Below are 13,970 nucleotides of genomic sequence, written 5' to 3' on the forward strand. Positions count from 1 at the left end.
TTCAGGTTTCCCCTTTCCTTGATGTCCTGTACTGCTTGTCACTCCCTTTGCTCTTCCTAATTCCAGTACTTTGTCCATTGTTCTCCCTTTCCCAGATGCTTGGGAAAATGCACCTATAGGTGTGCATTTTCTGCTGATGGCTGCTGCATGCCAGTATGTGCCTTTCCATATCTTAATATCTTTAAGTATGGTTTCTATAAGGATGGAGATAAACATGTGTGATTCTGCCACCTTAGTGGGAGATTTTTTTTTCCATTGCTTTACTTTAAAAAAAAATTTTTTTTTTGCAGTATTGGGGGTTGAACCCAGGGCCTAACACATGCTACTCAAGTGCTTTGCCAATGAACCACAATATCCTGCCTACATCTCCCAAGTATCTGAGGTTATAGGCTTGTACCAGCATACCAGGCTCTTTTTGGTTTTTAACCTTTGAGTATTACCTTATCTTTTAAAATTGAGATGTAACTCATACACCATGAGGTTATGTGTTAAAGTGTCCCTTCCAATGACTTCAGTATATCCCATGTATCAGCTGCATAGCCCAGCTCCACATCCATGTCTCCCACCTGTGGTCAGTAGCATGCAAACCCTTTGCTACATTCATGCAGCACCCCCCTAGATGTGGGCTCTGAGGAAGAGGATTATCTCCAGTCAACGTTATTCTTCTAGAATCTCTTTGTGTGACAGTTAAACTTTATTGTCAATTAGACTGAATAAAGAGAAACCTGGACAGGTCCTGGATCCTGGGGTGCTATGCCCTTCAGTGGATTCATCCACTAATGTCACAGCTGAGTGTGCTGATAAGTCACAGCTGTGGTAGGGCCAGTTGGAGATGAGTCACTGAGTGAGCCTTTGGAGGGTACATCTCTGCTTCCCTATCATCATGAAATGAACAGCTTTTCCCTCTGCAATAGTGTTCCTACTTTAGAGTCTGCTGACCCTGGACTAGATCCTCTGAAACCCTGAGCACAGTAAATCATTTCCACCTTCAAATTGTGGAAGTTGGATATTTAGTTCTAATGGTAGGAAAGCTGACCAGTGGACCTTGCACTGTCACTTCCTGGTCTACCTCACTTTGAACTTCATGCAGTTGTGTTAGCAAGATATTGGCTGGAGCCCTAGAACAGTGTTGTGTGGCTACCTGGCTGATTCAGAGGAGAGCAGAAGCACCTAGCACAGATTCTGAGTCCTCTGGGGACCATAGTCTCTAGAGTCCAAATGATGGAGTTTTTGTTAGTGGGCCTTCTAGGATACCCATAGCAATGACTGGTGGAGGTCACAAATGTGCACTAGCAGAGTAGAATATGAGCATAGCAGGGGGTACTGAGCATTTGTCACTGGGAATGAGGTCTCCAGCATGGGCACTAGACCTGAATTCAAAAGGCAAAAGCTCAAAACGTGGGCTGGGTTGAAAATGAGGCATTCTGGAAAAACACTGGATTGTGAGGAAGGTGGCTCCAGTAAGTAAAATTGTAAGCTGGAGAGTTGAATGAGATGATCTCCTTGCTGTAAAAGTAGAACACTTAGCAATATACTTAAATGAATGTATAGTTTTATAAATGTCAGTTTAAAATCAGTGTGAATAGATAAGTATACTAACTATTACAAGTAAACATATAGGCTCCCCAGGAGGTCTCCCCTTAGGCCACATGCTGTGAAGTGGGCACCTGCCCAGGCTGCTGTGATCTCTTTAGGTCTCGTTGGCAGCACTTCCAGGGTCAGCTCTGCTGGCACTGGCTCCTGCTTATTCAAACTTAGCCCTGAATGCTCCAGAGATGTTTACTGATCTGTTAATGCCAGAAGTGATTCAAGGTCCAGTCTCAAGGACAGAGCTATGCACAGGACCTCACGTGCCCTGTGTTTCTGTTTCAGGTAGGTGGGTTCTATGCAGGCTGCCTCCTCTGCAGATCTCCAGCTCCTGTGATGATGCTGTGAGCACAGGTGTATCCAGTGTTTGCATCTATGGACCTGCTCTGAATTGTCCAGCCTGCCTATGGGGGAAGGTGAGTGACTGCCTCTTCTGATTGCTGGCATTTTTACTAAAGATGTCACAGCAGAGATAAACTCACCCGAGGAAGTTCCACCTGCTTCAGTTGACAAGTCAGAGTTCTGGAGCACATGATCTTGGGGCAAAGGAGTTTTTTCATCTTCCTGGGTACAGGCTGGCTGTGGTGCACATGTTTGGGCCAGTCTTAGGTCCACAACTGTCCACTGGAGTACACTTGGGCACCAAAGCAGCAGCAGGAAGCCAGGTTTTGAGAAGGAGAGCAGGCTATACCAGCTGCTAAAGATCCCCAATGGGTGTCTGGAAAGAGTAGGTCCTGGGAGCTTGGGCTGGGCAGCATCAGGAACAGGTGCTTTTTTGGCACCTAGCACCACCCTAAAGTAGGCAGTACCACAAACCTGTACTATCAGAACTATGAAGAGGAGCACAGGCTCAGCTCAGGCACCCTGCAGAACTGTGCCAAGGAGGTTGTCCCTGGCATTTTGAGCCTTTAACAAGTGAACAGAGCCCTTAGCACACATGAACTCTATGTGTGCTTGTGCATATGTGTGCCTGGTACTGAGAGTTGAGCCTAGAACCTCCACATTGAGCTATATCTCCAGCCCTTTTTATGCTTTGAGACAGGGTCTTGCTTGGTAAGTAAGTTACCCAGACAGGGCTTGAATTTGTGGTTCTCCTGTCTTAGCCTCTCAGAATGCTGAGACTTACATGTTACTTTTAAAGCATTCAGAAGGCATGTACAAAACTAAGTTTGGTTTCAGTAATTTGGGCAACAGCAGGAGTTTCCCATCCATAAGGGAGCTGTACTAGAATGGTAACAAAGGAAGGCTCCTATAAATAACAGGTTCTAAAAACTCCACACTGCAAGCACAGTATTAGGAGAGAGTAAGGAACCTTGGAGCTGAATGATGATAAAACAGCATATTCAAATTAATGTGATGTAACTAAAACAGTGCTGAGGTCATCTTGGTTATAAGTACATGTGCTCAGAATGGGAGAAAACTCAAAATGCCAATATAAACCAAACCAATAAGTTGAGAAAAAGAGCAAGAGAAGAAGCCAAGGACCCAGGGCCAGAGAAATAAAGGAAACAGCAGAGATCAGTGAGCAGAAAATACAGAATCACAGAGGAACTCAACAGGACTAAAGCTGACAGCTGGTTTGTTGTTTTAAAGAGTAGGTAGGCCTCTGGTGAGAAGAATGAAAGAAGAGGATGATACAGTAATAATTAAAGACACAAAACCAGGAAATCACTATAGATGCAACTAAGAAGAAAAAACAAAGTAATATGCAAGCATTTTTGAAAACTTACAAGACTTTGATAATTGCCTAGAAAAGTATAAAATGCCAAAATAAACTCAAGAAGAAGTAGAGAATTTGAGTAAGCCAATACATATTAAAGATATTTAAATGAAAAAGATTTTCCATTCAAAAAAATCTTCACACACTGAATCATGGGTGAATTGGACCTAACTTTCAAGGAACTCTGTGTCTTCTAACTTATACAAAATATCCCAGAAAATAGAGGGAAAGCCCTCTAGGAATCAGATATAAACTTGACTGTAATCCAATATGACTTTTTAAACAGAAAGTGGAAACATTTTATTAGGACTTAACTTTAAAAAATGAATGTAAAATGTTAATGTGCCAAACTCACAGGTACATTTAAAACATATCTAAATAGAATATTATGACCTAATAGTTTTTCATGTGATTTCAAGGTTGATTCAACAAGTGAGCATATGTAAATGTGTATTAATAGATGAAGAGAGAAAAGTAACATGATTAACTCAGGACATGTGATGAATTCTCATACTATTAGTAGAACTAGAGGTCTTTCCAATATATAGGAATAAGAGAAAAGGATTTGAAGGGGAAAAAAATAGCCCCACTTTGTAGAGTGTGATAATTTTCTCTAGAAAAGCCAAAAGGACCAAAATCTACAAAAAAAAAAAAAAAAAAAAAAATAGAAAAGCGAGTTTAGGCTTAGCGGGTTTTCAGGATGTGAATCACCAAGCATAACATGATTAGCCTTTTTCTATATCAGCAATAACCAAACAAAATATCATGTAAAATTACCAAGTGTATGTCTGTAATCCCAGCACCCAGGAGGCCAAAGAAGAAGGTCTGCCACAAGTTCAAGACTAGCCTGAACTATATAGTGAGACTCTGTCTCAAATAAATAAATAAATAAATAAATAAATAAAAATACTATTCTGTTCACAATGGCTTTGTAACCTGGAAAGCATCCAGAAGTTAATCTAATTGAAAACATACAGAACTGCGAAACCAAAACCTGATGCTTTAATGAGGGACTAGGACAGCATGAATGACGGGATTGAGAGCTTATGAGCTAACAATGGAAGTGTGTCTGCTCATAAGTGCAGTATGATTTTGAGTCAGAATTGCAGGAGGATTTTGAAGAACTCAGTAAGCAGTTAGAGGTCACACAAAAGTCTCTGGGTAATAAATATTGTAGAAAAGGGTTGTCTGCATTGGAGGAGTGGGAAGCTGAAAGGCATCACTCCCTAGAGGGTTGAATATTCCATTGTCAAAGTTGAAACACTGGGCTGTTGGCATCAAATTGGACAAGACCTAAATGTGAAAGGCAAAGACTAATGCACTAATAGAAAAAAAAAATTAAAGCAATACCTTTATTATTTGTTGGGGGGGGGGAATTGGTAAATAAAACTTTAAAAAACAAAAAAAGGTAGAATAAAAATTTAGTACGTTGTTATGCCAAATTAGATAGAATCGATAGAAAAAGTTAATTAAAAATAAAAGGTGGGCTGGGGAGATAGCTCAGTGTAATAAACACCTGCCTGGCAAGCACAGGGTCCTGAGTTCAATCCCCAGCACAATAAATAAATAAATAAATAAATAAATAAATAAATAAATAAATAAAACATATGTGGAGCCTGAAACCAATGAAACATCAATATCTAGAGAATGCTAAAATACTAAAGAAGTCCCCTTCTGTGAGCATAGTAAAGCCCCACAGACTCATGCCCTAATCCCTGGAGCCGTGACCATGTGCCTTTGTGTGGTGGGGCCAGTGTTGCAGTTGGCTTTATAGCTGCTAACCTGCTTGAGCTCAGTGAAAGGGGCTGGTCCTGTGGGCTTTCTGAGCCGCATGAGACCTGTAATATGGGAGAGGGGAAGAGGGCTGAAGTCTGGGATCTAAAGTTGTTGAGCTGCTTTGAAGGTGGAAGGAGGTACTAAGAGGATTGCAGCAGTCTCTCAGTGCTGGGAAAAAGTCTGTCAGAGCCTTCAGGAGGACCCAGCCTAGTGAGGTGTTTCAGTCATCTGACCTCCAGAACTGTAAAATTATTCTTTTGCGTTGGTTTAAGTCCCCAAGTTTGTTGTTATTTGTAACATCAACAATAGGAAAATAATACACACTATAACCTTAACAGAAAAGCAGGCAAAGGATTTGAGAGACTTCAGAGAAGAAGAAATGCAAAAGGCTGATGCAGAAATGTTCAGACTCAACCCTAACCAGAGAAATGAAAAGTGAGCAGTGTTACACCACTCTGTGCTGGAGAGACTACAATACCATATAGTACCAAGTATTGTGAGAGCAGGCCAACGTGGCAGCACCATAGAGCACACTTCCAGAGCCTGAGACTGCAGAATCAAAACTGCATATGATGCAGCATAGCCCCTATCCTGTGTCTCTGCAGTGAAGAAATTCCAGGGGAATACACGCGCGCACGTGCACACTCACACACAGAAAGAGAAAGGGAAACACTCCACATGCCTTGTGCTCTGAGGATATAAGCATGGAAAAAGTCTGTGTCCCTTCCTGGAAGAGAGAAGTTGACATGTGGTGGAAGTATGCCATACAGCAGCTGGGCATCTCTTGCTACCTGTCCACAGGAAAGATTAGTGATGTCAAGCCATTCTGGGCACAGAAAATCCAGCACTCATATCCTCAAGGGCATGGTATCATCATGTGTTCAGCCCTGGAAGGACCTTACAGAGAATGATATTTCAATGGCAGAACTGTATGTAATGTGAAAGGGTCACCTGGCAAGACAAGAAGCCAGAGAGAGACCCTACCATGCTCCCCCTGTGGGCATGGCCCTAATGACCTAAAAACCTCCCTTTTAAGAGGCTTCTCCTCTTAAAAACCCACCACCTTTTAACACTCCTACACACTGAGGTCCAGCACATGAACCTGGGGACACAGACCACATCCAAACCACAGTAATGATATTGGTCACTCTTTCATGTGTTTACTGGCTATTTGTATGTATACTTTGGGAAAATATCTATTCAAGTTCTTTACCCATTTTTAATTGAGTTGCTTGGGTTTTGTTGTGTTGGAGGAGTTTTTCATCTAGCCTGGATTTTCCACTTGTCTGTGTGATTTGTAGACATTCTCCTCATATGTTGCCTTTTACTCTGTTCTGTTGATGTCCCAAAATATTAAGCTTTGATGCAGTCTAGTTTAGCCTCTATTGCTTTGTTGCCTGTGTTTTTGGTGTCATATCCAAGAAACTACTTCCAATTCCAATGTCATAGCTTTTGTCCTGTGGTTTTTCTAAGAGTTTTGTTGTTTCAGTTCTAATGGTTAGGTTTTTGATCAATTTGAGCTTACTTTATATGTGGTAGTAGGTAAGCCCTGACCTTCCCCACAAAATGTCCTTGGCACTCTTGTCAAACTTCATTTGACAATACATGTGAGAGTGGGTTTCTGGGCTTTTTATTTTATCCCATTCATCTGTTTTCTATCTATTGCTAATACCATGCTGTTTCTGTGGCCTTCATTTTGTAAAGTCTTTTGAAGTCAACAAGTATGAATCCTCTGGATTTGTTCTTTTCAAGATTGCTTTGCTGTTTGAAGTCCCTTGAAATTCCATTTGAATTTCAGAAATGCAAAGAGTATTATTGGGATATTGATAGGCATTGCATTAAATATGTAGATTATACAAATGTATTAACATTAGATCTCCCAACTCATGAGCAAGGATGTCTTTCTGTTGTGTGTCCTTTAATTTCACCAACATTCAGTAGTTTTCAGAGTTTACATTGTTCACCTCTTAAGTTTATTCATAAGTATTTTGTTCTTTTAAGTGCTATTGTAAGCTCTTTCACATCTTGCAAGATGGCAGATGAAAAAACTAAGAAGCCAGACATTAAAGAGAAAATCTGAAGCCAAGAAGGCTGTTGCCAGTGGTACTGGTAAAAAGGGTTAGGTGAAGAAGGCAAAAAAGTCCAAGAAGGGGCAGCCCTATTGCAGTCAAAACCCTGTCTTGGTTAGAGGAATTGGTAGATACTCTCGATCTGCTATGTATTCCAGAAAGGCTTTGTAGAAGAGAAAGTACACAGGTGCTAGATCAAAGGTTGAGAAGAAAAAGAAGAAGAAAGTTCTTGCTATGATCACAAAGCTGGTTGGTGGGGACAAGAATGGAGGTACCCCGGTGGTTAAGCTTCGAAAAATGCCTAGATTCTACCCTACTGAAGATGTGCCCCAAAAGCTCTTGAGCCATGGCAAGAAACTCTTTAGTCAGCATGTGAGGAAACTTTGAGCTAGCATCACTCCCGCCACCATCTTGATCATCTTTACCAGGCATTACAGAGGCAAGAGAGTGGTCTTCCTGAAGCAGTTGGCCAGTGTCTTGCTACTTGTGACTGGGCCTCTTAGCCTTAATGGTGTTCCTCCACAAAAAACACACCAGAAATTTGTCATTGCCACCTCTACAAAAATTGATGTCAGCAAAATGAAAATCCCCAAATACCTCACTGATATTTACTTCAAGAAGAAGCTGTGGAAACCCAGATACCAAGAGGGTGAGATCTTCAACACTGAGAAGAGATATCAGATTTCAGAGCAGTACAAGGTGGATCAGAAAGTGGTAAACTCACAGATTTTAGGAAAAATCAAAGCTGTTCCTCAGTTCCGGGGCTATCTGCAATCCATTTTTGCTCTGACAAATGGAATTTATTTGGAATGGAATTTATCATAAATTAGTGTCCTAAATTTCTTACTAAGAACCTAATTAAATAACTGATACATTTTAAAACAATAAATGCTATTGTAAGAATTGTTTATCTAATTTCTGTTTGGATTACTCATTGTTAGTCTTAAATCCCTTATGATGAGGGGAATAACAGAAAGCCTTGGAGCTGGGCTCTGGGCGGATGGAGGGGCTCTCTGTGCCTTACTATCTGCTCTCCCAGGACACTGGACTCTAGAGAAGCAGATGTTAGTGTGGGGAGCCTGTCCCTGACTCACTACTCCAAGCCTATTGAGAAACTCTTGAGAAGGTATAAGCAGGGCCTAAGGAGCCAGAAAGGATCTTATGCTTAGAAAGTAGGCTCAAGTCCAGGGTTTTGCTCCTTCTCTCTTCTCCATACTCAGCCCCAAGCTGCCCCATAATAGCAATGGTAGAGCCACAGGATCTAAGACAGGGAGGGAGATCTCTCCTCTCCACTGGTACAGCCAAGGAGAAAGATGAGCCTCTGCTACTCCCCCCCCGCCCCCGCCTTTCTGTCATTTGATTCAGAGATAGGCACATGTGGAAAGTGAGGGCCAGAGCATCTGACTGTCAAAGTGAAAGAGGAGGCCAAGAGCTCCTGTGCAAGGCTCGCATAGATCCACAAAGGTGAGCCCATGTGAGTTCAAAGGGCTCCTGGGCTCTCCCCAAGCTTCACCTACATGAATCTGACCAAGAAAGACCCCAAAGAGTAAATGTGCTAGTATGTTGGGGCAGGTGATGTTCAGGTCCTAGGCTAGGCAAGTTGCAAAGTGACATATACAGGAAGGGCTGAACAGGGATGCAAAGGCTTGAGGCAGAGCTCACAGGGAAACCACACACAGCTGTCAAGAATTCTGAGCCTGAGGCCAGCCCTGCTGACTGCCTCCTAAAACTAAAGCATAGATACTGTCCACAGGATTTAAAAGAGCATTGGAGCCACACCTCACCTAACTGACCTAGATCCCCTTTGAGGCCCAGGCACTAACTGGGCTCAGTAGCTATATGCCTATTACTCTGTGCCTGGTTGCCTCTGTTGGGTAGTCTGGCCATCTAGTCCTATAGTCTGAACCCCACAGCTGCAGAAGTCACAGGTGGACTCCAGCAACACAGAAGCCACAGCAGGAGAGGAGGGGTCCACCACTGCCACTGGTCCTGGAAGCTGCTCCTGCTCCACTCCAGGATTCACTTGGAGTAGCTCTGGAAAGGGTGGGAAGTTTACCAGCCTCCAGGTTTCTAGGTTTGCTGTCATGACTCCAGTGGTCAGCTTTGAAGGCCAGAATCAGACCTGATACTTTCCCAAGTCTGGTGGTCCAACCTGACTGGAACTTTTCTCACTATTAGTATGTGCCCCCTCCCCCAGCAGTCTGTGGGATGTCCTGAGTGTTCTGCTGGCGTGTAAGAAAAAATGTAACAAAACACTTCCTAAATTTGAAATTTAAAATTTGTTTCTGATTTTTACTGAAACATTATTAGAGCCTTAATTTCATTACATTGAAAGCTACATATGACAAGGACTCAGTCAGCCAACACCAGTTAAAATTGTGCAGTTCAACTTGGTTAACATTTCCATGCTAAGTTATTGCTTTTACATGCATTTTGTAGTTGCTAGTCATATGGCCTTTTGTCCTTGACCTACTGAAATGGCTCAAAATGAAAGGGACCAGGCTGTAGGCAAAGTGACTACTGTAGGCATATGTGGATGGAAGCATGGTGAGCTGGGAGCACCTGTTGGCAAGAATGGAGGGAAAATAAAACAGACAGCCCCCGATCTGAAGCCAATGGGGGACAGCATGGGAATAACCTGAAGAGCATCCAATAGCCAAACACTACTGTGGGCAGGATTGACCAGTGGCCTGCTGCTCATGACACATCAATATATGGAAAGAGGAAGAAGATACCTTCCCCATGGAGTCTAAGAATTACACACAACTACTGTAGCCCTCCTCAAGCCTGAACCCCAGAATGCTTTTCTGAGAGACAGAATGGGAAGAAGATAGCCAAAGGTGTGAAGAGGTGCACAGGGTCAGGACAAGGTCAGGCTGAAACCCCAAGAATAGCCCCTATGATATGTGATGCTGCCTTGTGGTCCACTCTTAACCTCCATCTCTCCTCCAAGGTGATTTACAGAGGTGCAGTTGGTATCGTCCAACTCCTCTAGATGACAGGCCACTTGGCCTACATCCTGAATGCTTTGACCACTCAGACCTGGGCCAGTACCAGCAGCTCCTCCTGTGTGTGACACAGGCTTATCAGTTTCTAGGTTCCAGATCCCAGCTGTCCTCCTCCCTCTGGTCTGCTCCTCCTCCTCATAAAGCAACCTGAGCCTCAGGAGTATGGCCCTGCTGAGTCTTTTATACATCTTCTATCACCAGCTTCCTGCTGCCTCCTACCACATGCAGAAAGTGGCGATGACTCTGCCTGCAGCAAATCTGCTTGTGGCTCCCACTTGTCTCTTCTCCACCAGTGGCCAAGTCCTCCATGCTAGTTCTTACTATCCCTACTGGCTTACTTTCTACCGGACTACTTTGTAACCATCACCATAGGGTCACCATACCACAGGCCAATGTCCAGTCCTTCCATGCACTGGCAGGAAGAACATAACTCTCACTGGCCTGGGGCTGGCCCCTGAGCTTAGTGACCCTGAGCCATGTGGATGCTGGGCCACTGTCATCTCATCACAACCAGACCATCAGATCTCAGCTGTAGAGTTGCACAGCAGCAGGACCAGACATCATAAGGTAATCCTGAAGCCCACTCCTTCCTCTACACTCAGTATGGTCCCACAGCCTGGTTCTGAGGACTAAGCTTATTAGGCTGGATTGGAACAGAAGGCCACTAGCTGGTGACTTGTCACTGTGCAACAGAAGCATCAACTTTGTGTATCTGTTTGCCCTAGATATTACACTGTTATAAGTATAGATTCCAGGGAGACAGAGAGGACAGAAAGAGGTCCATCCTGGTTCATTGCTACTGCTATAGCAAAATACTCTGGATGATACAAACTGTGAGCAGCATATATATTGCTCGTAGTTCTGCAGGTTTGAAATTCAAGGACAAGCTGCCAACAGGCTTTGAATCTAGAGAAACCTTGTCACTGCTTCCAGATAGGGCCTTAAATTTCATGTCCTCTGGAGGGCCAAATTCTGATTCTCATGCAGAGGAAGAGTTGGAAGGGCAGAGAGGCCCATGCTGGTTCCAATGAGTGCCTGTCTATGACATTCACCTGTCCAAGAGAGTGGGGTCCTGTTGGCCACGGCACTTTTTCAGGCCCTACTCTCAGTACTGCTGTAAATGGGGGCTAAATTTCAACATGCAACTTTTGAAGGAAATGTACACCTATACCTTAGCAATCATCAAGATATTGCTTGATAGAACAGTACAAAAATGCCTTGACATTTTTTCAATTATTGCAGACTAGTTATAATCTTATTCATAAAGTACAATACATAAAATAGTATATACAAAATGAAATACCATTCAATCACTATTAGGACCAAATATATTAATATAAGAAAATATTTGGCATATCATTAGAAATGTGAAAGGAAAAACATGGATGGGTCCTGTTTTTGCTAAAAAAAAAAAAAAAAAAAAAAAAAAAAGAGTTAATAACTGGACAACAGTTTGCACAGGCTGACTTCTTAGCATCACAGAGCAATGGTCTTTCTGGGAGACAATTAATTATGAGTTTTTTCCCCTGTATTGAACACATCATCTTATATCATTTTAATTTTTTCCTGTAATATACTGTCAGGCTGATTGTGGGCAGCAGAGCCTGCAGGGCTTCACTTTCTCTGTGCTTTGGTGGGTGTTGGAAAGTGAGAGCGGCTGATAGGGGCCACTGCAACCAGCTCCTTAGGCCCAATACAGCTGCCTTCCTGCACAGCCACAGCTCCTCCTCTCTTTACTCAGCCTCCATGCATTTGTGTGTATGGATCATCTTCCTGTAGAATGCTGAGAGAAAGGGGCTGTGTGAACACCAGGTAGAGTGGGAGGACCACTATCCTGCCCTTTTGCAGGTGGACCAGCATATGTACTCTCCCTCCTCTCAGCTCCATTGCTTGAGGCTTAGAGCCTGGGTCAGACCATAGCCTGCATCGGGACCGCTCTTAAGGATGCATCGCACTCATCGGATTTGGAGCTTATGCATAAGCTTGCTTCTCGGAAAGATTAGATCAAATTAGAAATGGGGAAGGACAGAACTTCTGGGCTGTGCTGTTCTGGGGTTCTTCCTCTTCAGCTCCATATGGACTTATGTACACGTCTCCAGCCAAGCCCTGACCTGCCCTGCAGTGGATGGGAAGGGACCAGCCTCTTACTATAGCCATCCAGGGCTGACGGTCCACAGCAGCAGCGACAGCTTATACGAAGAGTTGCGTGTGGATTAATGCTGGCCGACCCCCCCCCCCAACTCAGGCTTAACAGCGTGGCGTATGTCTTACAGGCACACCGGCTTGCTCAGCAGCCCAGTGGGGGAAGGAGCCATTGAAATGACAGCCCACAAGCACTGGGTGCCCCTCCAAGGGCACAAGGGGAGCTGGGCGAAAAGTAGGTCACATGTGCCTGGGCCATGTCACGCGGTTTCCCACCCCAGGCCAATGGGATGGGTGGCCTCCTTCGGTGGAGAACAAAACATCCCTCTAATTTTTCTCCTTTAGTGTTTCATCTTCTCTAAACAGGGAGCGTGGCCATCTGTCTGGTACCCACATCCAGCCGATTCTCCCAACCTCACAGGCTGCTTTGTTCTGAGGTAAGGGAACTCTGGGGCCCTGGTGAGGGGTCCATGGAGCAGGACAGGTGGCTGAGGCAGACTACAAGGAAGACAGATCAAGCCTGAGCTCAGAGCCCAAGCAGCATGGCAGGACAGGTAGGATTTACATATGTGTGGGCTTCAGGGAGGCTGAGACTGTGGGAGCAGCGCATATGGCTCTTGTTGGTGATGGGGAGCAGAATTGGTGTGAGTACGAGCAGTTCCTACACTTACAAGTACAATGCTCATGTTGGGTCCTCTGCTTTAATAAGTTGGTTCCTGTGAAGGATTGGTATCATCTTGGTCACTTTACTGTTAAAGTGGTACTACTTACAGAAAAACAGGGATGTGTGTCAAAGATACCAGACAGGGTCGGGGATATAATCCCACCTGTAGACTGTGGGTCACCCTCAGAAATGGGGCCCAGAGTGCTCCAGTTCAGCAAGCACCTGGTACTGCCTTTCTGGAGATGGTGACCTCAGGAGCAAACAGATAGAGCACTGTGAAACCTAGATATCAGCATAGGCTGGACACAGATCACTGGCATGCAGAGGACTCACACTTGAAATGAGGTGTTAGTGATGGGATGTAACTGAGTCTTTTATCTCCGGAGAGCCATTGAGTGTGATTCCGTTCTGACAAAACAGGTGAAATGCATAAATGTTTTCAAATGTTTGTAAATCTATAGTGAGTCTTGCAGCTTATAAATAGCAAAACTATATTTTTTGCCTGTCCTATAACTGAATTTGAGTGCTGCACTAGAATGTCCAGCAGCGAGTACAATGGAACCTGTCTGTGGCATCGATTGGAACCACACTCAGACAGATTCCATGCTCCTGTTTGTGTTGATAGAAGATGCTCTAGAAATAATTTTCCAGATCCAGAGACATAGTGGGACTTGATCTGAGTATGTTCCATCAAGGAACAGATTTTGCCTTTGGAGAAAAGATACTTCAAGTTTGTTTTAACCAATTATCCATGGTGAATGAGAAGGAGCATAGAAATGAATGTAAACATTTCTGATTATAAACAGTTCTGCATTTTAGTGGTGTGGGATAGCAGTTGTCCAGTGGTAACAAGAGCATAGCATGGGGAGTAGCACAGATGGCCAGTGTGCAGTACCCAGTTTGGAGAAGGGAACTTTTCTAATAGTCCATTAAAACAGGATAGAAATTTATTCTCTCTCTCTCTCTCTCTCTCTCTCTCTCTCTCTCTCTCTCTCTCTCTCTCT

At 43.8% G+C, this 13,970-nt stretch overlaps 1 protein-coding gene across 9 annotated transcripts in view; it reads left to right on the top strand.

Annotated features, from left to right (window-relative positions):
* The first annotated feature begins 1,910 nt into the window (after positions 1-1,910).
* The window catches only part of Pcbp3 (poly(rC) binding protein 3), a 71,117-nt gene continuing 59,057 nt past the window's right edge, over positions 1,911-13,970 (top strand). For 7 of the 9 annotated variants that reach the window (XM_004631809.3, XM_004631808.2, XM_023715995.1 and 4 more), the window contains exon 1: positions 1,911-2,003. In XM_004631809.3, coding sequence (XP_004631866.2) covers positions 1,994-2,003 — 10 coding nt within the window. In that variant the 5' untranslated portion in view covers positions 1,911-1,993. Of the gene's footprint in view, positions 2,004-12,463; positions 12,538-12,647; positions 12,740-13,970 lie in introns of those variants that run through there. The other 2 variants (XM_023716000.1, XM_023716001.1) reach the window with 2 other exon arrangements.

Source organism: Octodon degus, unplaced genomic scaffold, assembly GCF_000260255.1.
Source record: "Octodon degus isolate 3935 unplaced genomic scaffold, OctDeg1.0 scaffold00045, whole genome shotgun sequence".
In the NCBI taxonomy this organism is placed as follows: Eukaryota; Metazoa; Chordata; class Mammalia; order Rodentia; family Octodontidae; genus Octodon; species Octodon degus.